This window comes from Salvelinus alpinus, chromosome 7 (genome assembly GCF_045679555.1).
Source record: "Salvelinus alpinus chromosome 7, SLU_Salpinus.1, whole genome shotgun sequence".
NCBI classification, from domain to species: Eukaryota; Metazoa; Chordata; class Actinopteri; order Salmoniformes; family Salmonidae; genus Salvelinus; species Salvelinus alpinus.
In genome coordinates, this window is record NC_092092.1 from 68,856,487 (window position 1) to 68,884,384 (window position 27,898).

At 43.3% G+C, this 27,898-nt stretch overlaps 3 protein-coding genes across 4 annotated transcripts in view; 2 read left to right on the plus strand and 1 right to left on the minus strand.

Moving 5' to 3' along the window:
* The first annotated feature begins 88 nt into the window (after positions 1-88).
* Positions 89-13,878, plus strand: trappc11 (trafficking protein particle complex subunit 11). Its single transcript, XM_071411377.1, has 30 exons — positions 89-308; positions 823-1,047; positions 1,263-1,432; positions 1,532-1,602; positions 1,793-1,907; positions 3,261-3,360; positions 3,546-3,619; positions 3,739-3,835; positions 3,943-4,076; positions 4,164-4,311; positions 4,800-4,893; positions 5,406-5,485; positions 6,164-6,242; positions 6,358-6,412; positions 7,907-8,052; positions 8,265-8,326; positions 8,429-8,561; positions 8,682-8,812; positions 8,898-9,053; positions 9,236-9,423; positions 9,769-9,917; positions 10,037-10,158; positions 10,368-10,487; positions 10,599-10,664; positions 10,888-11,044; positions 11,335-11,446; positions 11,592-11,683; positions 11,818-11,951; positions 12,461-12,628; positions 12,946-13,878. Exons 2-30 carry the CDS (start codon positions 841-843, stop codon positions 12,988-12,990), a joined length of 3,405 nt encoding a protein of 1,134 aa, XP_071267478.1. The 5' UTR covers positions 89-308; positions 823-840; the 3' UTR covers positions 12,991-13,878.
* An 8,799-nt stretch (positions 13,879-22,677) lies between these two features.
* Positions 22,678-24,510, minus strand: LOC139581909 (probable serine/threonine-protein kinase clkA). The gene has a single exon (XM_071412105.1). The coding sequence runs from the start codon at positions 24,508-24,510 to the stop codon at positions 22,678-22,680; it is 1,833 nt and encodes a 610-aa protein (XP_071268206.1).
* Positions 24,511-25,995: 1,485 nt separating this feature from the next.
* Positions 25,996-27,898, plus strand: part of LOC139581599 (storkhead-box protein 2-like) — a 112,961-nt gene continuing 111,058 nt past the window's right edge. Inside the window, exon 1 of one of the 2 annotated variants that reach the window (XM_071411537.1) lies at positions 25,996-26,076. Coding sequence is in view for 1 of the 2 variants with exons in the window: in XM_071411534.1 (XP_071267635.1) it covers positions 26,496-26,823 (328 nt within the window). In the remaining variant the exon portion in view is untranslated. Of the gene's footprint in view, positions 26,077-26,097; positions 26,824-27,898 lie in introns of those variants that run through there. The other variant, XM_071411534.1, reaches the window with a different exon arrangement.

A 27,898-nucleotide genomic window follows, 5' to 3' on the forward strand; every position in this document is an offset into this window, starting at 1 on the left:
TGGCATGAACTCTTGTTGATTGTCCAGCAGGTGGCGGTAGTACTCAATATTCTGCCTGGGTTTGTGTTCACTAGCTAGCTAACGTTACATGTCAACAGAAGGCATCAGGAGACAGGAAGCTTTTAGTCACTAGCTAACTAGTTGGCTTTGCTAACTTTACTGTTTGCTGACTCGTGTACATTCTGAATTCGACATATAGTGGGAAATGTTACTTATGTAGCTAAGCACTTTTTATTTTTCAGTCGGTCTGCAACACTCGGCCAGTTAGCTTACCTGAGTTGCCTAGCTAGCTAGCATTAGCTGGCTTGGTAAGTAGCTAGTTTGCTAATCGCCTTTACTACAAGCTAACATTTCTGTCACTGTGTGTACGTCGACAATTGATCATAACATGAATGTGTCAACGTGAATGTAGCCAGCTATTTCCACGAACCAATGCCATGCAATCCAATGTTATTGCCTCTTTCTTTCTGAATTGACTCTGGTGATTGTGGTTTTGCCTAGCTAGCTAATAGTACGGCCATTGTAAGCTAAATCACAACTGTGTGATTGTATTTGTATGGCAGTCATCAGCTGTAACAACTGTCAATACTTGTGACTTGTTTGACTCACATGTTGTTTGTTTATTGTGTTTTTACTGTTTTAGTATTCTTTTCACAATGTACTCGCAATTCTGCTTGTTTCTGCCAGCTGTACAATGTCTTGTTGAAGTAAAAATATATATATATATTTCTCATCATATGAACATATGTTGTGCACTGTCATTGCAGACGTACATAGCTATCTATAGTTGTAAACAGTCTGTGTTGTCTGTTCCATGTTCAGATTGCAGCAGCATCAATCATGATGAGTCCGACCCAATGGGATCTGCCCCCGGAGCTGTGCTGCCGGCCCATGGCCTTTGTGGCCCTGACTGGGCTGGATGTAACTTATAACGCCATCCATAGGGCAATCTGGGATGCCTTCTGTGCCAACAGGAGGGCCGACAGGGTCCCCATCTCATTCAAGGTCCTTCCAGGAGACCATGAATACCCAAAGTGTAGGACCAAAGTAAGTGCTGCTTGATGAGGTTACCCACTTACATAATTTGTTCCCAAACACAAACATTTGGTGCGTATACACTAAAGCACAACGGTAGCAAAACGGTGTGCAATGGAAAACGTAAACAAGCGATCAGATAGTAGACGAGGCTACCTTCCCGTTTCAACCTGTTTTCTTCAGTTTCATGCCTACAAGTGAATACGACCCTGTTGTTTTTTTCTCAGAGAACCTCCTATGAGTGGTACATCCCCAAAGGGATCTTGAAGACAGGCTGGATGAACAAGCACCTGAACCTGGTGCCTGCCTTGCTGGTGCTGTTCTATGAGCTGGACTGGGATGACGCAGTTTGGAAGGAGAAGCAGTCCGAGTGTGCCACTAAAGTAGAGATAGTCAGGTACTGTAGTACTACTCCTCTTCACTGGTCATACATGAAGATCTATAGTGGTGGTTTGTTGAGTTGAAGCAATGTATATCATGAATATGTCATTCACAGAACAAGCCTTCAAGGAAGAAACACCAAGGTTGCAGTTGTTTTAATTCAGAAGAAAACCCCTCTTCCTCCAGGTAATTGCATCTACAGTTATACAGATCATATATGTTGATTGTAGTGTTATGTTTTATGATCAACATAGCCACAATATTACATCTGTAGGACTGACAACCATGTCAGTACTGTAGAAATTGTATTGTGTCATGCAATGTATGTTTAGGCTGCATACTTGACTGAATTTGTGCTGCTGCTGTCTGTGCCAAGGTGAGGACCTGGTGGCTTCAGAGAGGGCTGCTTCCCTGTGCAATGCCTGTGACCTGTCTGGGAAGTCTCTCTTCGTCCTCCCTCACACTGATCACCTAGTGGGCTACATCATCAGGTAAGTCATTCCTCTTGGTGGGACCCGGGATCAGATCAAAGGCCCTGAGCCAAATTACCGATAGCCGTGTTGACACCATCTCTTAATATATTTACATGACATGTACAGTACCAGTGAACATTTTTGGAAACTACTCATTTAAGGATTTTTCTTTATTTTTACTATTTTCTACATTGTAGAATAATAGTGAAGACATACAACTATGAAATAACACATATGGAATCATGTAGTAACCAAAAAAGTGTTAAACAAATAAAATATAAAAGTAGCCACCCTCTGCCTTGATGACAGCTTTGCATTCTATTGGCATTCTCTCAACCAGCTTCAGCTGGAATGCTTTTCCAACAGTCTTGAAGGAGTTCCCACATATGCTGAGCACTTGTTGGTTGCTTTTCCTTCACTCTGCGGTTCAACTCATCCCAAACCATCTCAATTGGGTTAATGTTGGGTGATTGTTGAGGCTAATGTCCATTGTTTGTGTTTCTTGGCCCAAGCGAGTCTCTTCTTATTATTGGTGTCCTTTAGTAGTGGTTTCTTTGTAGCAATTTGACCATGAAGGCCTGATTCACGCAGTCTCCTCTGAACAGTTGATGTTGAGATGTCTGTTACTTGAACTCTGTGAAGCATTTATTTGGGCTGCAAGCTGAGGTGCAGTTAATTGGCAATTTCTGAGACTGGTAACTCTAATGAACTTATCATCTGCAGCAGAGGTAACTCTGGGTCCTCCTTTCCTGTGGCGGTCCTTATGAGAGCCAGTTTCATCATAGTGCTTGATAGTTTTTGCGACTGCACTTGAAGAAACTTTCAAAGTTCTTGAAATTTTCCGCATTGATTGACCTTCATGTCTTAAAGTAATGATGGACTGTCGTTTCTCTTTGCTTATTTGAGCTGTTCTTGCAATAATATGGACTTGGTCTTTTACCAAATAGGGCTGTATACCAACCCTACCTTGTCACAACACAACTGATTGGCTCAAACGCATTAAGAAGGAAAGAAATTCCACAAATTAATTTTTAACAAGGCACACCTGTTAATTGAAATTGATTCTAGGTGACTACCTCATGAAGCTGGTTGCGAGAATGCCAAGAGTGTGCAAAGCTGTCATCAAGGCAGAGGGTGGCTACTTTGAATAATCTCAAATATAAAATATATTTAGATTTGTTTAACACTTTTTTGGTTACTACATGATTCCATATGTATTATTTCATAGTTTTGATGTCTTCACTATTATTCTACAATGTAAAAAATAAAGAAAAACCCTTGAATGAGTAGGTGTGTCGAAACATTTGACTGGTGGTGTATGTTACCCTTATCACGAAGCCTCCCTAGTATGTGTTATGTACTTATTTGCAGGCTGGAAAATGCGTTCTATGAGCATGCACAGACCTACTATTACACAGAGATTAGGAGGGTCAAATCCCACAAAGAGTTCCTCAACAAAACAACACATCAGGTGAGACATGACAGAAATAATGTGTATGTTTTCCTGGGTCCCTATGACCTCCACCACCACTATGTTAATCAATGACTCCTCCAAGTCTCTCTGTGTAATTTTTATTTTAATGACTTAATTTGCAGCTAAGCTAATGCTGGTTATATCACTGCAATGTCATCAACCGGTGCATGTTGTTGTTGCAGTTGCTGTTTGTGAGACACCAGTTTAAGATTGCGTTCTTCAGTGAGCTCAAGCAAGACACACAGAATTCCCTAAAGTAAGTTCAACACAGCTCTACTGGCTTGTGTCGTGTGTGTATATATGATCGGTCTTACAATACATCTCTCTAGTGCTGTCTGTCTGTCTGACACATCATTAGTACTGTTTCTGATGCAGGTACTACAGGACTGCCTACAGCCTTGTACATGAGCTGAGAACCCACGAGACCAACATGCTGGAGATAAAGACCATGGCTGGATTCATAAACTACAAGGTGCTTTTGGATCATAATGAGCTGGAATGCAGACATTGCGCTCCCAACATATAGACTGTGCTGTACACCCTGTTGAGTTACATGTGTAACAGAAAACCTCTTTTCAGATCTGTCGACTATGCTTCCAACACAACACACCTTTGGATGCCATTGCTCAGTTCAGGAAGCATATTGATCTGTGCAAGAAGAAGATTGGTAGCGCAGAGCTGGCGTTTGAGCACACAGCATGGATGTCCAAACAGTAAGAAGTCAATACCCACTTCCCTACCATTCTTCCCTGATGCCATCCTTGATAATAAGCCATCTCCATCCATTTCCTCACTCCCAGGTTCCAGTCTTTTGGTGACCTGTTTGATGAGGCGATCAAGCTGGGTCTGACGGCCATCCAGACTCAGAACCCTGGCTTCTACTACCAGCAGGCTGCCTACTACGCCCAGGAACGCAAGCAGCAAGCAACTCACCTGTGTGCCCATGAGGTACAGCAATGCATGTGTGACTCAGACAGCTGTCTTTCACAAGACTGCAGAAGCTTGAGAGGGGAAAAATGTATATAGAGCCACTATTTCTGCACTTCCAACTGAGACTTACCTCATACCGGTGTGCCTCAAGGGTTTTATGTTAATGTCAGCTGTGAGAGCAGGTCCTCTGCAGCCTATGGCCCAGTGAGACACGGGTGCTGGCTCATGTAGATGGAAACAGAAAAGTCTGAGCCTTTTGGGTCAAACAGTGGGGGAGATCTCAGATGGAAACTCAACATATGAGTATATAATGTGTAATGTATGGCATTGATATGGGCTAATATTTTTATTGATGTCTGCATCGTAGATTCTTCATGCAGTGCAATCATTCTAGTTTACACACAGCACAACAATCGTGTCAGAAGGCCTTTATGCCCCCTCATGGCATCCCCACCCATGACAGTTATCACATGTTGACGGACCGTCATTGTATTTCCCTTTCGCAGGCCAGTGTGAGCTACCCCACCCCAGACCACCTGGAGACGCCCAGCGGAGCTCTGGACTTCTATGGGCAGAGAGCCTGGAGACAGGGCCACCAGAGTGAGTATGCCCATCTCAACACTAATCTTTCAGCACTAAAAGTAGCTTTTATGTGTTTAGACTTGTGTGTACAGCTCAAATCTCCCTCACGACGCCAGGTCAGCGGAGTCAATCACCACCTTCCGGAGACACCTGAAACCCCACCTCTTTAAGGAATACCTAGGATAGGATAAAGTAATCCTTCTAACCCCCCCCCCTTAAAAGAGTTAGATGCACTATTGTAAAGTGGTTGTTCCACTGGATATCATAAGGTGAATGCACCAATTTGTAAGTCGCTCTGGATAAGAGCGTCTGCTAAATGACTTAAATGTAAATGTAAATCAAATGTTATTTGTCACAGGCGTCAAATACAACAGGTGTAGTAGACCTTACAGTGAAATGCTTACTTACAAGCCCTTAACCAAACAATGTAGTTTTAAGAAAAATACAGGCGTTTAAACCAAGATTGCTGTTCTGATCAGTCTCTCGGTTTCTTAATATTGATTGAAATAGGTCTTATTTTGTATTTGCAGGTATCGATCCCCCACACATGGAGAAGGAGAAAGGAGGGATCCTGGCGCTGCAAATGAAGGAGAAGGATGTTCCCCACTCCGTTAGTCCACATTCACTCGCTCATTCAGCACGACACAGCCATTCTCATGTTCTACTAACTCTGAAGCCTCTTTCAGTGCATGAAGGCTACATTGCTACACAGGGTTGGGCTTGCGCAGTCCATGAGTGTATAACCTATAACCTATAGTAGGTTAATGGATAGCAAGCACTCACCCTCATGGTAAATACACTGACGTTTGTGGAAGAAGGCCATGCCAGGTTTTCAGGTCAAAGGCGGTTCAGTTTTATGGTGTATGACAGTGAATAAAACCACTAAGCAGATCAAAAGTGAATTCTGGATTTGGATGATACTGCAACATTACGAACTGAAATGACCGATTTGCTCCATGAACAGTGAGGATTGAATATTTATTAACAGCGTTACCATATTGCCAGGTCTGTTGTTCAGTGGACGTTCATTTGAAGGGACAAAGTTTGTACTCCGTAAACAGAAGGTTCAGACTTGTGGCATCCTTCACTAGTGATGTAGAGCAGTATCTGGTAATATATGATTCACTTTTAGTAAGAATACCATGAGAACCGCATGGTTGAAAAAGGAGAAAATTCTAATAGGATTATTAAGCCAAGCAAAATACTGATTCTTCTTGGTTTAACTTGGTTTATTATGCCAAAAGTGTGTGAGAGAGAGTCTCCGATTGTTCTGTTTGCTGTATTACAGGAACTAATCATTGCTCTGCTCAGCAACGCTGTGGCTCAGTTCAAGAAATACAAGTGTCCTCGGATGAAGAGCCATCTGAGTGAGTTTTACCCTGAGCTGAAGGGGAACAGTACATTTGGAGCATATTGTTACCATAAGCATCACTTTTGTGTGCGTCTACATGTACTTGTCAAAGTTTGTCTGTCTGTCTCCAGTGGTGCAGATGGGAGAGGAGTACAACCATGCCAAGGACTACACCAAAGCACTGAAGTAAGCCTGACTCAGCAGACACAGTGGAACAAAAGTAAAATGTGTTACTAATTCAATTAGAGTATAATAACAAATCCCCACTGTCATTGGGCGCAAGCCTGACTTCCAGAAAATTACTGGACCAATTGCAACCATTGATGGTGACTAGATTATCGGCAACGGATCTCCTGTTATACCATAAATAGGCGCTAAAATCACTTGCACATCTGATCTCAATTGCAACCAAATCGGCCAGCTATTTACCTCTTCCTAAGTGAATGTCGGGGTTTACTCTTAGTCCTGTTTGCATCCAACATTTGTCAAGAATATTTCTCCCTCTATTTGGGTATTATCATCGGAACTATTGAATCCTGCAATTTGAGGAGACTAAGGGCAATTTGTCTATTTGACAATCATTCTGTACAACTGATATAAAGTATTTAATTTCCTTGTTTACCATGGCAAATCTACTATGGCAAGGTAGCTTACCCTACACATTTTATGAATGGAAAACATCATGGTGTAGGATACATTTTTCGCTTCCAATTTATGTATCCATTAATGTTTTTACTTGTCTTAAAAATATAGCCTATGGCCATTTCTCATCAAGAGGTGAAGGACGTATTCCTGAACTGTAGGCTACACATTTGAAACTAAATTATAATTGTGTTTTTTTATCAAATTATATTGTATTCTAATAAAGCTATTTTAAAGTTGCACAAATTATATTATAATTGTTAAAATAAGATATTTTAAAGCTTTAAAAAAACAAAACAACAGACAAATAGCATACAGTTTTGTCTCTACGTCATTGTGATGAGCTTGTTCATGGTTAAGCTGGTAGTGAAGAATGTTGTGTGGATAGCAGAGATTATTTCTTTATTTGTAGAACAGTGTGATGACACTGAATAGTGAACGTTTTATATGTTCCTACAGGACTACGGTAATGAAGCCAGTAGAGCTACTGTGGCGTATTGTACTGTCTGAATTGAAAATAAATGTGGTAGGGAGAGTAGACTTACTTCGTAATGTTTTGAAGTTGTTATTTTTACCAAAGAAACAGATGCATGGTTCTTTGTTTTATAATGATATTTAAATTGTCTTTCACATGTTGTTGCCATCCATATCACTTTCATTTGCAGTGTGGTTATTCATTAAAAGTTTATTTTCGCAGATTATTCGCCTCTATGTAGACAGACAGACATTGTTTTCAATTGAACGTGTTAACTTAAATCAGCGTAATTGACATGGGCTACATTTCTAGTCAAGTCATTTTATTTCCGTTGTAATATGTCATAGTCCTGAAAGAAAATAATTTGCTCTGTCATGGTTGCTGACAATTTATTTTAGCCGGTGTTTGCCATGCATTCCAGTAATTACGCCGTAACTCGCTATTATTTTGGCAGTCAAAGCTGAAATATTATAAATGTGATTAGATTGGATAATTAGAAGTTTTGGATAAGAGAATCATTGTGAAACTTACCTACCTATGTTGGTCTGTGTGTCTATATGCAGACTGCTGGACTATGTGATGTGTGACTACCGTACAGAGCGCTGGTGGAGCCTGCTCACCTCCATCCTCAGCACAGCGCTACGGTGCTCCTACCTGATGGCCCACGTCAAGGACTACATCACCTACTCCATGGAGCTGGTCGGACGAGGTACAGGATGGTATAGTACAGGACACTCTTCAGCTGCACCCAGCTCTCCCCAGATTACATTTTCTGCTTCTTTGGGCTACTTAGTCAGTTTAATATGTTGCTTATTTACAATGTTCAGTTTGTTTAGAGCCTGGCCATCACCTTATCAAGAGCAGCAGAAGTCCATCGTCATTTACATTTTTCCTTAAGTTCCCTTTTGTCTATTTCTCCAGCTTCTACTCTACGGGAGGAGCAGAAATCCAGGATTGAGAAGAATCTCATCAAGGTCCTGATGGTGAGTTGAAGAAATAGCATCCGTCACATCACCCCATGTTCATGTGACTGTGTAGCCCCTGTTCTGTGGATGTTAACGCTGAGCCTGTGTCTGTGTTCATAGAACGAGGTCCCAGAGGCAGAACCAGATTGCGACCAGGCCTCAGCCAAGGCTGCCCAGGCCCTGTGGAGCGACCGCATGTCTCTGGCTGGCAGCAATGAGTTCACCATCGAGGTGCAGGACTACGTACCCTTTGGTTAGTACACTTCTACAGTATACCTCCCGAGATCATACAATTATGCATCAAGATCTTAAACGATACAAGAGAGATTCTGTGAACAGCTACCTAACATATACCACACATTTGTCTTTCCAGTCCAGTGCAAGGCCAAGTTCCTGTCCCCTAGTTTCCACGTGGATGACCCGGTCCAGCTGCATGTCTACCTGAGGGCTGACTGCCCTCACCCTGTCCGCTTCTCTAAACTGTGTGTCAGCCTCAGCAACCAGGTACTGACCCACTACATAACTCTACTACTCCACCACAATCCATACAGGTACAACCACTCTCTGTTGACTCTCTGTCCTTCTTCAGGAGTATAACCAGTTGTGTGTGGTAGAGGAGCCGTGTAAGTCTCAGGATATCCTAGAGGCCTCCAGTCAAGAGAACATGTGCCTGGTCCCTGGCAAGACACGCATATACAGCTTCAAGTTTGTGGCTAAAACTGAGGATGTGGGGAAGAAGATAGAGGTAAGGGAAAAAGTGTGTCACTCAGGGTGTCGTAAACTGTGCTGTACTGGCATAGCAGACACACAGATTTAACATAACCAAGAGAGATGAAGAGCATCACCTTTTTACCTGTGATCTATCTTATGGATTTGTGCACACTGTGTGTTTAGCTTTGTGTGTTTAACTTTGTGTGTGTGTGTTAGATCACAGCGGTGGACCTGATGCTGGGCAGTGATAACGGCCGCTGCGTCTTCCTCAACTGGCGAGGCGGGGGAGGAGATGCTGCCTCGTCCCACGAAGCTCTGCTGGCGGCCAGGTCCTTTAAGAGCAGGGGGCGTGTCCCAGAGCAGCATGTGGAATGGGACACCGTGTCTATCCAGGCCAGCACCATGTGAGTCTCCATAGTGTTCAGTTTAATCACACTATGTCACGTCACTGATTTACAAGATCCAAGAATGACATGCTTCACTGTCTGCACACCAAGGTAGAGAGACATTTTCCATAACGCACTGCAACATTCTAAGTAACGGGAGCTGTGATGCTGTACCTTGCCATTGTGTGTATAGCATTGTTTACTAAATCTCTGGTTAAACTAACCAGTTAAAACTAAGGTAATTAGCTCACAGCATAGAGGAAAAGTCGCCCTCAGTTTTTTCATACAAACAAGTTCAAAACATAGTTGAGTTGGTTACAGACGGTGCGTCATCCTAATCTGACAATGTGTTTTGTTCTTCAGGATAATTTCTCGCATTCCCAAGATCTCTGTTCAGCTGAGTCACGAGCCCCCTGCTCTGAACAACGAGATGTACCGCATCACTGTCTCCATCCAGTCCAACGAGGAGACAGTGGCCAAAGACGTCAAACTCACTGCCGGACTCAAACCAGGTAGGTGGCATTACACCAGAACTCTATGGAATTCTATGGATCTTACAGCATTGAGAAAACACTGACATACATTGGTTAGGTATCACAAGCTTTGATATTTGTCCCACCACCTTGTTAAGGTCAGGATGCAAACCTCACACAGTCCACCCATGTGACCCTGAACGGTTTGGAGATGTGTGACGAATCCCATCCTGCACTGCTTCCAGACATTGCCATTGGAGACCTCCAGCCGGGAGAAAAGGTACATCCCCCACCCACCCTCAGGCCTGCACAACCTCACTGTCCATCATAAAAAAAGCATGGCCAATGGAGAATCTCCATTAATATAGCTTTTTGCTGCCAGGACTAGGCTTCATCTGTGTCTGGGAAACCAGCCCCCCTTATTTTACTGAGATCTCTTGAGGGACATCAGCAGTGTGTTGTTTGTACTAATCGTTCTCTATTGAACAGGTTGAGAAGTGTCTGTATGTTCGCTGTGTCACCACTGGAGCCAGAATCTTCCTGTTCCATGTTGCCTATGCCTTGAGCACCAAGGTGGAGGGCAAAGACATCACCTGCAGGTGTCACAAAGTGAGTTTGTGCACTGAAACCTCACTCATTGGTAGTTTCCGTATTTGTGACTTGTGTCCATAAATATGTATGAAATTAACTGTTTGTTGACCATAGCTTTCTTTTTTGTAGGATGAAACCGTTACCATAGAAACCGTTGTTCCATTTGAAGTTGCTGTGAAGTTTGTATCCACAAAGGTTTAACTTCTTTTCCCTCTATTGATGTTGTTGGCATTGTTATGCAAATGTAGTTTTGAGTGCTGTTTTAATGGGGTTTTGAGTGCTGTTTTAATGGTGTTTTGGGCGCAGTTTTAATGTGGTGTTGAATGCAGTTTTGAGTGCAGTTTTTTTGTTCAATGTTGGTAAGTCAGTGCTTGTCAGTACAGCGACTTCAGTGATAATGGATCATGTTGTGTTTCAGTTTGAGCACCTGGATAGAGTGTATGTGGACATCCCCTTTCTGCTGATGACGGACATCCTGAGTGCGTCCCCCTGGCCTCTCCACCTCGTGACCAGCCAGCTGCAGCTGGCCCCCACCATGGCTGCCATGGACCAGCCTCAGTCCCAGGTGGAGCAGGGTATGACACCACCGCCTCTATGGTCGCGTCCCAGTTGGCACCCTATTCCCTCTAAAGTGCCCTATGGGCCCTGGTCAAAAGTAGTGCACTATATAGGGAATTTGGGATGCACACTAAAGCTCCCTCTGACATAGCTCTGCAGGGGAAGCCTCAACATCTCTCATCTAAGACCATATATTCTAATGACCCCAGTTGTTGTAGTTTCAGTGTGTATTAGTAGTTTGTAGCATAGAAACACACCTGAGTTCCTTGTAGCCTAACCTTCAGGTTTGGTTGTTGTTTTCCACCAGTGGTGCTGCAGACAGGGGAATGTGCCAGCGAATGTTTCAGCCTTCAGTGTCCCCCTGTGCTCAACGGGACGAGCAGCGTGGCGTCTGGACAGTACCTCATCTCCTGGAAGAGGTGTGTCTGCTTGACTCCAGCCGGCCATTCTCCTCTTCTCTACTCTGACATTTCTCCTCCTGTCAAGCACAATGGGAAATTCACAAAGTCAAGACATTTTCTTTTCCTGAAGCTTTAACTCATTACATTTGTATTGCTATTTCAGGAAATCTTGGTGTGCAGATGCACCTGTTGTGACGACTGTTGCCACCCTCCCCCATGTGATGGTGGAGACCATTCCTCTATATGTTCATGCAGGTACAGCATGTCTTGATCTGAATTATGTATTATTTTCACAGTTGAGTCTAAAAATAATGAATATGTCTGTTTTCCAGTTTTTCTGTCCCATTCAGATGTAGATAACAATGGTTCCCTGTGTTTGGTGGTTACAGAGCTGCCGTCGTTTGGAAGGGTGCGTGAGTCTATGCCAGTGAGGTACCACATCCAGAACCGGACGGGGCTGGTCCAGGACGTGGAGATGTCTGTGGAACCCAGTGATGCCTTCATGTTCTCTGGCCTCAAGCAGGTAGGTCTCTGCTCCATGCACCTCCTCCATGGTAAACACATCAAACAAACTGTAAAGTAGCACAAACATATTACTCACTGGCTTTAACTGCAACCGTGATTTGGTGTTTCTATTTCTGTGCAACTCAGCGACGAGTCCACTACAAGCCTGATACAATCTTGAGTACTATTGTGAGATTCCATACAACCTGAGACAAATTGAGTACAGGACAGTGCAATAGTTACAAGCAGACAACTCTCTACTACACTCCTTATTGTTGTCAGTTCAACATGCAAGCCCAGGGTACAACTTAACTGAGTGCCAGAGTTCGACTTGACACTGGTCGGTTTTGAGGCTGGAGTTTCCACCATTATTTTTATTCCAATTTAAACTGCTGCCTAACAACACATGTAGTAGAGAACCAATGATTTTCATTCAGAATTAGACTAGAATAGACCATACCATTTGAGGACCCATGCGGTCTCCAGTCTCTTGCTCTACATGCCCTTAGTGTCACGGTGTTTCCCCAGGTGCGTCTGAGGATCCTGCCTGGAGCGGAGCAGGAGATGTTGTATAACTTCTACCCTCTGATGGCAGGGTACCAGAACCTTCCCCAGCTCAACATCGGCCTGCTGCGCTTCCCTGCCGTGTCCGGACAGCTTCTTCGACGCTTCCTCCCCTCACGCATCTTTGTCAAGGTACACTTAGCTTAGAACCCAAAGAAATAGAATGAGGGGACTTCTTCTCTATTCATTCTAATTCTATGTTAGCAGCCACTAGGCTCTTCCTAACCACATGGCATATTCTGTAGATCCATCTGTGTTAGCTGCAGCGCTGTTAACTGACAGTAATATTGAAACATATTTACATAGAATACAGTTGCAAAATTAACCAACTTAAACTCGAAATTCACCTTCCAATCACCAGTGAAGTGTTCATATAATTATGTTTGAGTAGACTGTGTAGTGCAAAATCAGTAAACTATCCTAATACTTAAAAAATATATATATTTCAGCCCCAGGGCCGACAAGCAGACGATGCCTCCATTGCAGCGGCTTGAGATCCATAACAAGACCCCACCCCTGAGTGAATACTAGTTTACCTGAAACGCATCTCTCACCTATTGGGCTCAACTGGAAAATGTTGTACCACAGATGCATTCACTTTTTGACCTCCTGTAAATCACGCTTTTAAAAGGATGCTTTGTGCGTTAACTACAATAGTTTACTTTATAATCTTGATTGATCCGTAACTGATTAATATTGTTGCTTGCAGATCTAAAACCATAGGCTTTTGTTATCATGTCATGTAGCTGTTACACAGGGTGCGTTTGTAAATTCACTCTGGCTATCTACTCTGATTTCAGAGCACTCGTCTGAGTGTGCCAGAGCGCAGAATAACTGATGGATTTCTGAATGAGCAACACACCCTGAATGTGACCAGTGTCAGTAAACGTAGACAAAAAGTGTAGTTAAATTGTTGCCACCAGTAAAGTTACAGTCACCAACACTCTGGATAACATGAAAGCCTAACCAGCTCTGTTAGGGTGAGTAAAATAGTTAGGTGTTCTCTCATTTGTGTCTGGAAGTAGCTAGCAAGCTAGCCAACTTCAGCCAGTTAGCTTGGATGCTTGCCATTGTGAGGTCAGAACGCTCGGCTCATTCCTACTCCTCGGCCAGAGCAGAGCGTCCAGTGTGCACTCTGAACGCTCCGAGAGCGAAACGCTCTGAATTTACGATTAGAGCGCACTCTGGCACTCCAGAGTGAATTTACTAACACACCCACAGTAATTGCCCTCACATTTTACTTGATCAATGATGCTGTTCTTCATTAATCTTCAATCTAAAACATTTTGGTGAGTTATGATTGTGTGTGTCACTGACTGTCAAATGTAATGAATACAGTATAACTAAGATGGCATAGTATTAAAGTTTTTTTGTGAAGATTGTACAGCCTCTCAAATGCCTTGTTTTAACTTGAACCAACTGTAATGATGTGATGTCATCAGGCCTGCCCTTGAATTCAAAGTTCAGTGATGTTTCAGCATTTAGACTGGTTAAATCCAACTCTGCTGTCTACTTTTCCTGAGAACAGTCAAGTAGAAGATGATGGCTAGTGGTTCAAGTAGTATTTAACAGAGTTGGAGTCAATTCAGGAAATATACTGAAATTCCAGTTCTCTTAAATGCTTTTCAATGAGGAATTAGAATTTGGTTTAGTTTCTAAATTGACTGGAATTGAAATGGAATTCACCCCAGTCCTGGTATCTGATTTATGAGGAATGAGACTCATCATGGGATAAGTAAAATATTTGCTTCAATTTCCCAATTTATTGGTGTGCCATTGGAAGTTCCCACCTTATACAATGTTTGGAGTATTTGCTCAGTGGTAATGAGCAAATACATTGAGATGAAGGGTTGCTCTATTGCAGGGATCGACAACGGGCAGCCAGTGGACGATGTAATTTGACCCCCAAAGTTTTCTGGGCAAAAGAAAATTATACAGTACCAGTCAAAAGTTTGGACACCTCATTCCAGGAATTTTCTTTCTTTTTACAATTTTCTACACTGTAGAAAAGTAGTGAACACATCAAAACTATGAAATAACACATGGAATCATGTAAAAAAAAAAAAAAAAAAAAAGTGTTAATCAAAATACATTTGAGATTTTTCAAAGTAGCCACCCTTTGCCTTGATGACAGCTTTGCATATTTCCCTGATCTCTGGAAATGGATGCATTATCATTCTCACATTGTGCCTTTCCACAGTGGAATCTGGTGTGTGACGATGCATGGATTGCTCCTTTCACCGTAACAATATTATTTTTGAGAGTGCTATCCGGATTTCTTGTGTCTGGAATTATTTATTTTTTATTGAACCTTTATTGAACTAGGTAAGTCAGTTAAGAACAAATTCTTATTTACAATGGCGGCCTACCCCGGCCAACGCTGTGCCAGTTGTGCACCGCCCTATGGGACTCCCAATCACGGCCGGATGTGATGCAGCCTGGATTCGAACCAGCGACTGCAGTGACGCCTCTTGCGCTGAGATGCAGTGCCTTAGACCACTCGGGAGCCCAAACCCAGGACCTCATACAGGCGAAGGTGTGTGTTCTCAGTCTGATCTTCTAGGGTATCATTATAACTGTCTACATGATGTGACTTGTCGAACTGGATCTACTGAGCAAACATAATGCCACAATATGCAGCTTAAATGAGGAACCATTTAGACATGATGAGACATATTCAATTATACAGTTTGATGTTAGTGAATGTTTACTACATTAGTTCAAAGTACAGATTTAGGATCTTAATTTGAGACAATTTGCTACAGCAGGAAAATAACCCTGCAGCAACAGGAAATGTGAATTATAATTAATGGAAATTTTTTGGGTTGATACATTTTTTTGTTACAACAAATCAAGTCTGAAGTTTTAAGGTGGAAATAACAAACTTTAGAAGCCTTTTTAAACCTCAAATACACTACAAGTTTGCATTTCCTGCTGTAAAGGAAAATTCTAAGCAACACGAGAGTGATCAAATTAAGATCCTACATCTAAAGTGAAAACTATATGACGGATTTATTTTTTATTGCAGCCCCAATATCTCTAGAGCTGTACATCAAGTGTACAGCAAGTCTCTGATTTCTCAATATTATATAATGATGCTCACACAGCAAGCAAGTGCAACTTTTCTCTTCTCATCAGGTATGGTAGGAGGTTCATTTTCTTTGCTACTATGGCACTCCAGACCATCTTCAGTATACTGCAGGCTGCCTCCAACATCTGGAAGATGTTCTGTGCCTTGTAGTTTATCGTAGGGATGGGACAGATTGCCAATTACTGTGCTTCTTTTACCTTTGGTGAGTCAAGCCATATCCAACCTGCTGTAATACAAGACAAAACAGAAGCAAATAACGCAGTAACTTTGTTTCTTCCTCATAGGGAATGGAGTACGATGCAACTCCAAATGATTCAAGGTTGCTGCATTCAAGTCATGGGAACAGCGTGTTATACTGAGTACATGATGCATGTAATGCTAAGGCATAAATACACTGATTGTACAAAACATTAGGAACGTCTTCCTAATATTGAGCTGCACCCCACACCTTTGCCTTCAGAACAGCCTAAATTCGTTGGGGCATGGACTTTACAATGTGTCGAAAGCGTTTCACAGGGATGCTGACCCATGTTGACTCCAATGCTTCCCACAGTTGTGTCAAGTTGGCTGGTTGTCCTTTGGGTGGTGGGCCATTCTTGATACACACATAAAACTGTTGAGTGTGAAAAACTCAGCAGCGTTGCAGAAATTGACACACTGAAACCGGTGCACCAGAAACAAATTACTTTCTTCTGAAACTCGTCAGTCTATTCTTGTTCTGACAAATTAAGGCTATTCCATGCGAGAAATTGCCAAGAAACTGAAGATCTCCTACAACGCTGTGTACTACTCCCTTCACAGAACAGCACAAACTGGCTCCCACCGCTCCATCCACAGCCCTGAAGGTATGACCCCTCCCACCGCACCACCCACAGGGATGGGCTACAGGGCACACAGTGAGGAGATGGATAGAATACCCCTATATAGACACTTTAACTGTTGTGGGACCTTTATTGGAAGTATTTTATTAGGGGTTCTACTAGCATCCTATTGTTATTGTTGCAGGTCTTCCGTATTTATATTATGCCCATTTCCGATTGGTCAATTTTATACAACTTTGCAAGATTGTAGACCACAACAAGAGTAACTGGCATACCAACATTGGTACTGATTGAGTAGTACTTGTCCAAAGAAACATGAAAGGTTTGTCAAACTGGCTAAACCCAGGAAATAGATTGTTTTTAGTTTCAGACAGAAACACTGTTGTTCTGCTGGGATGGACATTAAAATCTCAAAGGCACTTACCCTTTGGGCAAGTCAAGAGCACATTGTTAGAACTGTCAGGTAAGTGCAGTTGAGTGTCAGACAGTAGGTGTCTCAAGATTTTTGCCTTCAGCGAAAATGGCAATCTTGCATTAAGCATACTGAGATGTCAGATAGGATTTTTGCCTTTTTAGGCAAGTGACCAAAGGGCAAGTGCCTTTGAGATTTTAATGTCCATCCTGTCAGAAACTAAAAACACTACTGCCTGGGTTTAGCCAGTTTCACAAACTTTTTACGTTTCTTTGGATGAGTAAATTATTTGGTATGTTTGCTCAGGGGATTGGTCAAAAGCAGGCAAAGCAGCAATCCGTATCTCCTAAGATGGCAGAAAAATTTGCCCATCATAAAGAAATTGATGTCTCAAAAGACAAAGATGGCCACTGCAGGCCAAGTGAGGGCTTGCATCAATTAGAACTATCACTTCTGAACGGTTGAGCTAGCAGGACTGTAAGCAGAACATTGCTAGGTCCCCGACTTGTTGCTGGCAGCTTTAATTTTGGCACGTTGCAGTGTCTCTAGATCATCATCATTCTTCATCGGCCTGCACTATAAGTGATTTTAAAGTACTTTTTGTTTCTGTCCTTGTCAGACCTACATGCCCTGTCTCTGACCCTGGTGATGATTGGGAAAATGGATGTCACTGGAGCGTTTGGATTCCTCTATCTCAGGGGTGTCAAAGTCAAATGGACGGAGGGCCAAATAAAAAATTTAGCTACAAGCCGAGGGCCGGACTGTTCGAATGTTCATTGAAAAATTTTTAAATGACGCATATAGTCTAGTGAACCTAATTGAACCTACTGAAAACCTAACAAATATATTCCAATATGATCAGATAAATAAAGCAATATTTTCTTATGGCTCTGTCAGTAATCTTTAATTTTCAACAGACACAAAAGACAAATTTCCTTTATATAAAAATCCCCATAACATGAACATTAAATGAAAGAAACCGGTATTCAAGGCACCATCAGTAGCCTATATTTTCTATTTTAGCAAAAGTGGGCTAAATTTACTTCAAAGAAAAAAACAATAATAGCAATTTTCTATCATCCACTCAACTGAAATATTTTTAAAATATAATTGGATTGAAATACAATAAAATAAAGTGCAAAAATCTATTAATCAAAAACAACACTTTGTTTAAGGAGAAGTAACATGCAGTGAAAACAAATATTAAACTTTAACTTTTAAACTTGAACTGAGTAAAAACTCTAAATATGTGATTGCACAGTAATGTTCACTTGTTTGAGGTTGAGGGTGATACTTGGTGGTGTCCCATCTTTTCCACAAGTTCATCAATGTTCGGGGTAAGGCTCTGAGCTGAGGAAATCCTCAGAATTGAGTGGAGGTGTTCAGCAGTAAGTCGACTTCTGTGTGATGTTTTGTTCAGGTTCATCAAAGAAAACAGTTGTTCACACAGGTATGTGCTGCCAAACATAGACAACGTTTGAGCAGCCTGGATGCGCAGCTGGGGCATTGTGTCGGGGAGGAAACGGGCGAACTCCGCAGCACCCACTGCCGCATATTTTGCCCTCAGTGCATCATTGCATTGGAGGTCAATCAACTCCATTTGGAGGTTTGGTGGTGAGCTTTCCACGTCAACAGCAAATGGGTTACCGAGCAGTTCCAACCTGCTTTTTTGTGCTTCAAAGTCAGCAAATCGGCGTCGAAAGTCAGCGGCAAGCATACCTATTTTATCAGCCAACTGTGCGCTCGGGAACGCACTGGTAGAGAGCTTCTCTTTCATGGTCTGGCAGCTGGGAAAGTGGCTCAAATTTTCTTTCCGCATCTGCGTCTCCCACAGAGTCAGTTTGGTTTTAAATGCCTTCACTGTACTGTACATATCAGAGATGACATGATCCCGACCCTGCAGCTGCAAGTTCATTGCATTCAGATGACTCGTAATGTCACACAGAAAAGCCATTTCACACAGAAACATTTCGTCTCGGAGTTGTGTTGTGTCTTTCCCTTTGCTGTCCAAGAACAGACAAATCTCCTCACGAAGCTCGAAACATCTTTGAAGCACCTTTCCCTGGCTTAGCCATCGCACCTCTGTGTGATAAGGCAAATCACCATGCTCCGTTTCTAACTCCGTCAGAAATGCCTTGAACTGGCGGTGATTCAAACCTTTGGCTCTGATAAAGTTAACTGTGCGCGTGATGATGCTCATTACATGCTCCATTTTCAAGGCTTTACCGCACAACGCTTCCTGGTGTATGATACAATGATAAGCTGTCAGCTCACCTGTCGCGTTTTCCTCTTGCATCTTTTCCCGTATCTTCGCCACCAGTCCGCTCCTGTGTCCACACATCGCAGGTGCTCCGTCGGTTGTCAAACCCACGAGTTTTTCCCAAGGCAGCTCCATCTCATTTACACATCTTGACACCTCTTCATACAAATCATGCCCCGTAGTTGTGCCATGCATAGGACGTAAAGCCAAAAACTCCTCTGTCACGCTTAGGCTGGAGTCCACTCCGCGGATGAAAATTGACAACTGGGCAATGTCAGAAATGTCGGTGCTCTCATCCACAGCCAAGGAATATGCAATGAAATCTTTTCCCTTTTTCACAAGCTGCTCTTTTAGATTGATGGACAACTGGTCTACTCTCTCGGCAATGGTGTTTCTGCTCAGACTCACATTTAAAAAGAGTTGCCTTTTTTCTGGGCAAACTTCGTCACAAACTTTAATCATGCAGTTTTTGATGAAATCCCCCTCCGTAAATGGCCGGGCTGATTTAGCGATCTCTTCTGCCAAAATAAAACTGGCCTTGACAGCAGCCTGGCCTTGTGATTTGGCTTTTTTGAACAGAGCCTGTCGAGATTTGAGGCCTCGTTTTAAAATAAAACTGGCCTTGACAGCAGCCTGGCCTTGTGATTTGGCTTTTTTGAACAGAGCCTGTCGAGATTTGAGGCCTCGTTTTAATTCCTCTGCCTTTTGTAGCCTTTGTTCCATGTCCATATTCTTGTTTTTGTCCGCGTGTTTCGTTTCATAATGTCGTCTCAGATTATACTCTTTCAGTACCGCCACACTTTCTCCACACAGAAGACACACAGGTTTTCCAGCTACCTCCGTGAACATATACTCCGACTCCCACCTTGTTTGAAACCCCCGGTTCTCAGTGTCCACCTTCCGTTTTGCCATTTTTGATGGGTATCTGAAAGTTAATTTTACTGTGATGCTGACGACTGCTGTGCCAATAAATATTGAAATGAAGCAGCCTACTGCTCGGTGCGTCACCGTTGCATTGTGGGAAATGTAGTATTGGTGCGTGTAAAAGATCTGCGGGCTGCCGGCTTGCTGCGGTCTGCGGGCCGGTTCTAATAATAAATCAAGATCATCCCAGGGGCCGTAAAAAACCTTCTCGCGGGCCGGATGTGGCCCGCGGGCCTTGACTCTGACATATGTGCGTCTATCTGTATGGCATGGAGCGCTTCCCCACAGTGGTGTACAATATGTCTTTGGGTGCCACCTCGATGGCTACCAGAATAGGTAGCACTGTGTCTCCATACATCGCCTACATGGGTGAGTCTCGCGCGCGTACGAATATTCAATTGACTAAACATTTTGCTAACATTTATGTGATTTCTGGATTCAAATAAATTGTCTCACTTTCTTCTGATTGAAGTCACGTACAACAAGATACTACCCTACATGCTGATGGGAGCCACCACAGTCATCACTGGTGTGTTGAACTTTTTGCTACCAGAAACAAAAGGAGAGGAACTACCAGAAATGATCAACCAGGTCAAACCCTAACAGGTTATTGGGCTTGTTCGACATTGCAGCCAACATTGCAGGGGACTGATTGATCTACAAAGAACCTTGCATCATAAATAACTACTCATTATTATTATTATTTGTAGATCAGTCAGTCACAATTTACCCATGATACACTACGGTTTTGATCCTCTGAACACTAGACTTGCGTTGCCAGTCACAGAGCGGCAGATAGGCGTGTCAAGAGATACTACTGTAAGACATTTGACCTATTCAGTCTATTGTCCCACCTCTTTAAACAGTCCTATCTCGCCCTCTAGCATGGGCATGAACCAGGATTCTCGGGATGGCCTGAAGCAGAAAGGAAATGCACAGGTGAAGAATGAGGCAAGCTGTCCTGGTGAGGCAAGCTGTCCTGGTGAGGCAAGCTGTCCTGGTGAGGCAAGCTGTCCTGGTGAGGCAAGCTGACCTGGTGAGGCAAGCTGTCCTGGTGAGGCAAGCTGTCCTGGTGAGGCAAGCTGTCCTGGTGAGGCAAGCTGTCCTGGTGAGGCAAGCTGACCTGGTGAGGCAAGCTGTCCTGGTGAGGCAAGCTGTCCTGGTGAGGCAAGCTGACCTGGTGAGGCAAGCTGTCCTGGTGAGGCAAGCTGACCTGGTGAGGCAAGCTGTCCTGGTGAGGCAAGCTGTCCTGGTGAGGCAAGCTGTCCTGGTGAGGCAAGCTGTCCTGGTGAGGCAAGCTGACCTGGTGAGGCAAGCTGTCCTGGTGAGGCAAGCTGTCCTGGTGAGGCAAGCTGACCTGGTGAGGCAAGCTGACCTGGTGAGGCAAGCTGTCCTTTGTTTTTGTATTTTTTTGATTTACTAGTAAGTTGGTAATGTTTTAATAATTCATTGTAATGATTGATTGATAACCAGGAGTAATGTCAGTTTGGTGAAACATGTAAAGGCTTCTTCACCACACAATGACTAATAGTCTTTCGTGCAGTGTCTGAAAAGAGTTGGCTAAATAAATTCAAACAATAGAGAATGTGTTTTGTTTATTTTGGTAACACTTGTGGAATATGAACAAGGTACACTAGAAAAGTATGTGGGGACACCTGCTCGTCGAACATCTCATTCCAAAATCATGGGCATTAATATGGAGTTGGTCCCCCCTTGCTGCTATAACAGCCTGCATTCTTCTGGGAAGGCTTTCCACTAGATGTTGTAACATTGCTGCGGGGATGTGTAATGCAGCATTCATCGTTGTATCCTTGACACACTTGAGTTGGTTAAAAAAAGCAATATCCCAAAATGGTATGTTTAGTTAACTTCTGCTGCTCCTCAGGGACCTCTGACAGGACTGTCTTATATCCTGATGGGCCTCCCAACTGACTGCTAACCTGATGATTAATCTACTGCTGCCTGAGACACAAGAGACTGACCTGATGATTAATCTAATGCTGCCTGAGACACAGGAGACTGACCTGATGCCTGAGACACAGGAGACTGACCTGATGCCTGAGACACAGGAGACTGACCTGATGCCTGAGACACAGGAGACTGACCTGCCAGAGGACCTCACCCAAATACAGACAGTCCACTGCTGGTGAGTCTGATACACGCACACATGCATTTACACACACACAACCTAATACTAATAACGTTATCTCTTTATTTAATCACTTGTGTGTACTGTAGGTGCTGGCCCAGATGTAAGCACAAGGAAAGGACCTGTCAAAAATAACCAAAATATTGATGTGGTAAAGGAGCATCAGCTTTCAGAGGAGAACGGTGTATAAACCTAGATTACTGTATTCTATCCTATTATATGCCACTCTGACATTGCTCGTCCAAATATTTATATATATATTCTTCATTCCTTTACTTTAGATTTGTGTGTATTGTTAGATATTACCTGTTAGATATTACTGCATTGTTGAAGCTAGAAACACAAGTATTTCGCTACACCCGCAATAACATCTGCTAAACACGTGTATGTGACAAATAAAATGATTTTATGCCATAAAAATGGGCTCCTTGCTGAAAAGGTTTGGATACCACTGGTCTAAATCTACAATGCACCCCCCTCTGCTGGTGAGATGCAGACTAACTATGTGCATCGTTGAAGGCCTGTTATTCCTTTATGTGAATTTCAAACATTCCACAGAGGTTGTCAGATATAGGAAAAATGAACTGCCCTTTGTCAGTGATGGAGAAAACAGGATCCAGGTGAAGAAAGAAGAAACCAAATGGTGTTACTGGGAAATCAAGAGGTGGGGGATCCCTAGAGTTAGAGTTGAACTGGGACGTAGACATGAAGCTGGGGTTAAGGTTAAGACTAGGGTTAGGGTTGAACTGGGACGTGGACATGAAGCTGGGGTTAAGGTTGTGGTTAAGACTAGGGTTAGGGTTGAACTGGGACGTGGACATGAAGCTGGGGTTAAGGTTGTGGTAAAGACTAGGGTTAGGGTTGAACTGGGACGTGGACATGAAGCTGGGGTTAAGGTTGTGGTAAAGACTAGGGTTAGGGTTGAACTGGGACGTAGACATGAAGCTGGGGTTAAGGTTGTGGTTAAGACTAGGGTTAGGGTTGAACTGGGATGTGGACATGAAGCTGGGGTTAAGGTTGTGGTAAAGACTAGGGTTAGGGTTGAACTGGGACGTGGACATGAAGCTGGGGTTAAGGTTAAGACTAGGGTTAGGGTTGAACTGGGATGTGGACATGAAGCTGGGGTTAAGGTTGTGGTTAAGACTAGGGTTAGGGTTGAACTGGGACGTGGACATGAAGCTGGGGTTAAGGTTGTGGTAAAGACTAGGGTTAGGGTTGAACTGGGACGTGGACATGAAGCTGGGGTTAAGGTTAAGACTAGGGTTAGGGTTGAACTGGGACGTGGACATGAAGCTGGGGTTAAGGTTGTGGTAAAGACTAGGGTTAGGGTTGAACTGGGACGTAGACATGAAGCTGGGGTTAAGGTTGTGGTAAAGACTAGGGTTAGGGTTGAACTGGGACGTGGACATGAAGCTGGGGTTAAGGTTGTGGTAAAGACTAGGGTTAGGGTTGAACTGGGACGTGGACATGAAGCTGGGGTTAAGGTTAAGACTAGGGTTAGGGTTGAACTGGGACGTGGACATGAAGCTGGGGTTAAGGTTGTGGTAAAGACTAGGGTTAGGGTTGAACTGGGACGTAGACATGAAGCTGGGGTTAAGGTTGTGGTAAAGACTAGGGTTAGGGTTGAACTGGGACGTGGACATGAAGCTGGGGTTAAGGTTGTGGTAAAGACTAGGGTTAGGGTTGAACTGGGACGTGGACATGAAGCTGGGGTTAAGGTTGTGGTAAAGACTAGGGTTAGGGTTGAACTGGGACGTGGACATGAAGCTGGGGTTAAGGTTGTGGTAAAGACTAGGGTTAGGGTTGAACTGGGACGTGGACATGAAGCTGGGGTTAAGGTTGTGGTAAAGACTAGGGTTAGGGTTGAACTGGGACGTGGACATGAAGCTGGGGTTAAGGTTGTGGTAAAGACTAGGGTTGAACTGGGACGTGGACATGAAGCTGGGGTTAAGGTTGTGGTAAAGACTAGGGTTAGGGTTGAACTGGGACGTGGACATGAAGCTGGGGTTAAGGTTGTGGTTAAGACTAGGGTTAGGGTTGAACTGGGACGTAGACATGAAGCTGGGGTTAAGGTTGTGGTAAAGACTAGGGTTAGGGTTGAACTGGGACGTGGACATGAAGCTGGGGTTAAGGTTGTGGTAAAGACTAGGGTTAGGGTTGAACTGGGACGTGGACATGAAGCTGGGGTTAAGGTTGTGGTAAAGACTAGGGTTAGGGTTGAACTGGGACGTGGACATGAAGCTGGGGTTAAGGTTGTGGTAAAGACTAGGGTTAGGGTTGAACTGGGACGTGGACATGAAGCTGGGGTTAAGGTTGTGGTAAAGACTAGGGTTAGGGTTGAACTGGGACGTGGACATGAAGCTGGGGTTAAGGTTAAGACTAGGGTTAGGGTTGAACTGGGATGTGGACATGAAGCTGGGGTTAAGGTTGTGGTAAAGACTAGGGTTAGGGTTATACTGGGATATGGACATGAAGCTAGGGTTAGGGTTATACTGGGATATGGACATGAATCTAGGGTTAGCGGTTGAAGTTAGCGTTAGGGGTTGAAGTTTGGGTCGTCTTGCTTACGTGCAGTCTTCTCTTTGTACTGAACTCTCGTTCACCTTTTGCCAAAGTACGTGATTTTAGGGGCAGAGATGGCAATCAAAGTCATCTGATCACTTATTGTGATATCATATCAGCCTGCTGTTGGCACTTTCTTCCTGGTGGGAGCTCAATCCAGGTGTAAGCCTGTTTTTCTCACCACAGCTTTGAAATTTATACTATTTCCATATGCTCTTTATATCAGTGCCCTTTAGAGAGGAAAATCCAGGAACATGTCCAAGAGAAACCTGAACCTAGTAAGGGAAACAACATGTTACGATACACTACCCTGGCATCCTGCCAAAAAGGCCTATCTGGGAGGTATTTTAGTTATCTTTTTTAATCTGGTTTGAATCTGGCATGGACAGACATTTCACCCACTCACGCTTTAGATTTCAGGGGTAATAACACCATACACGTGACAGATATCATCTGTTAAACATTCTAGACTGTAATAAATCTGTCATATTTGTACTGTAGAGAAAGTATGGACTTTTGCTTCACTGTATTCCCTTCACTGAATTCACTCATCTACACTGTAAGGACTGACTTATCTACACTGTAAGGACTTACTTATCTACACTGTAAGGACTTACTTATCTACACTGTAAGGACTGACTTTGGTCTATTCCGGCTGTGTGGGCAGTCTCACGTCTGTCTGATGCTCCTCGGGCTCATGACAACTGATCGCTGGCCTAGGTCAGGTGCAGGACCAAAAGGGACCAGCATGTGGTAATACCTAAACCAATAGGGTTGCTCATAGGCTGACTTAGACCCCCCAAAAGTCAAGAGAGGTAAGGTGAGTTATATATGATTATCTCCCTCATATATGCCCTCCAACCATAGGACACGTGTTGAGTGCTTGGCATGTATGTACACATTGTGTTAGGATGAGTCACACATAGAGTAGCCAAACTTTACTTTACTAGATAATCTTGTATAGGTGACAATGCACTGGTTTAATACACTGGTTTCCAATAAACACAATTGAAATGGACGGATGGGGTGTCAACCATTTCTTTGGGACAGTAGAGCTAGAAGAGATATAAAAGTTGTTAATTTGCATCTTCTCAATAAGTTTAGGGGTTTTGTTCATGGACAGCTACAGAATCTATTTTATAGGCCCTATGCCTGAACAGTGGTATTTTTGTCTGGTTGGCTGGCACCAGCTGCACTGTGCAACAAGAAACAACCTTTACTCAAGTTTATCTGCGAACAGCAGCCTGCAGGTGGCGTAATAACACCTTGGAGGCCCGCCTGAGGATTTCTGCAAGGATTTTACCTTGCCTGTTGGAGAAAGATCACCGGTACCTTGAAATTGGACTCCCTTTGCTAGCAAGGTAAGAAGGGATTTACCTTCAATATACAATAGGCGATGGCACGAGCTTGAGTGCGGTGCAGTAAGGACAGGTGTCCCACGAGATCGAATCCTCGGTAACCGTTCTCTGTTAGATTAAATTATTAGCTACCAATTTGTAGTCGAATTCGATACAATTCGTCCTGGGTTGAGACGTGGATGTCATTTCGATTTATTGGAGGAGTACGTTCGACATAAAACATCAGACAGGTACGTTGCCTTGACGAGGCTGGATAGAAAAAAATAGGAGCTGTGTAGCCTACTGTGGAATGTGTGCTATGTCTTCGTTACAGAACAAAGTCGTCTGCCTAGCTACCCTACTCGGATTTATGTATAAAACGGAATGGTGTCATGTTTGATGTTGTTCATGACTTAACGTTCACGACTTAGGACAACTCGACAATGGAGTCTTTTCTGCAGATAGCGCCGCACTCCCTGGCCATCGTATTGACTCGGATAGGCAAGGGTGATTCGACTGGTGTGTCTGAGAGCGACGAATTGCCGCGCCATCACACCGGTTATGAGATTTTTGCGGATTTTAAAGCTGAGAACACACAGCACGTTTGGAATCAAAGAATATCGGACGCCATATCGGACACGTTTTTCCTGGGCTGGATTGACGAGCACGTGCTGTTGATCCAGGGTAAAGAGGATCACCTGGAGGTTCTCAGAGAGGGATGGATGAGGAGGTCTCTCAATCCTCCGCGAGGGTTCCACATCAAATATTTAGGTAAGCAAAATGATGGCATTGTGTAATTAAAAAGGATATTGCTGATAACATTGTTTTAATGTATATGTTGTTGTGTTTTTTATTGATGATGCTATGCGGCACACCAGCATCAATACAATGCATTCACATCAGAAGTGGTGTTCACCACTGTTTGGCCATTTTGGGCTGCATTCAAAATCTTCAATGTTCGTTTTGCAACACTTTTAGACAATTAATGTAACATGTCTAAGCAGGAATATACTTTCTCGGGCCAAGAGCTATTTCAACATCTACCGACAAGCAAACATGAACTAAACAGAGGTCTTGCCATAGGAACCATAGCAACGTTTTTGATATGCTCTTAGTCAGCTGTTTAAAGACATTGAATACACCTAGGAGGAGGAGAGCGACTTGTCTCAGTTTATGAATAGAATCATGCATGCCAATCACTCTGGTGGTGTAAGCTTACACACCCAGGTCTCAATTACTCATCCTATACATCAGGGATGGGCAACTGGCGGCCCCCCTTCTGTAGGCCACAGATCGATTTCCAATATACATTGAGCTCCAAAGGTATTGGGACAGTGACAATTTTGTTGTTGTTTTGGCTCTGTACTCCAGCAATTTGGATTTGAAATGATACAATGACTGAGTTTAATGCGCAGACTGTCAGCTTTAATTTGAGGGTATTTGCATCCAAATTGCGTGAACCATTTAGAAATTACAGCACTTTTTGTACATAGTCCCCCCATTTTAGGGGACCAAAAGTATTAGCACAAATTCACTTATGTGTATTAAAGTAGTCAAAAGTTACGTATTTGGTCCCATATTCATAGCACACAATGACTACATCAAGCTTGTGACTCTACAAATGTGTTGGAGGCATTTGTGGTTTGTTTTGGTTGTGTTTGAGATTATTTTGTGCCCAATAGAAATTAATGGTAAATAATGTGTTGTCATTTTGCAGACACTTATTGTAAATAAAACGTAACAAAATTTTGCGTAGGGCACCCAAAAAGCTAGGGCCGCCTCTGACTGCATGTGTTGGTATGGATGTGGGTACACAGACCCATGAGCCACTGGCCTCTCATGATGA

Excerpts from the sequence above, each read along its gene's own strand:
- LOC139581909 (XM_071412105.1), bottom strand. The coding sequence starts at position 24,510 with ATGTCCACGTCCCAGTTCAACCCTAACCCTAGTCTTTACCACAACCTT.
- trappc11 (XM_071411377.1), top strand. The coding sequence starts at position 841 with ATGATGAGTCCGACCCAATGGGATCTGCCCCCGGAGCTGTGCTGCCGG. Across the intron at positions 3,836-3,942 it reads CTGGATTCATAAACTACAAG|ATCTGTCGACTATGCTTCCA; the intron begins GTGCTTTTGGAT and ends ACCTCTTTTCAG. Across the intron at positions 11,447-11,591 it reads TACCTCATCTCCTGGAAGAG|GAAATCTTGGTGTGCAGATG; the intron begins GTGTGTCTGCTT and ends TTGCTATTTCAG.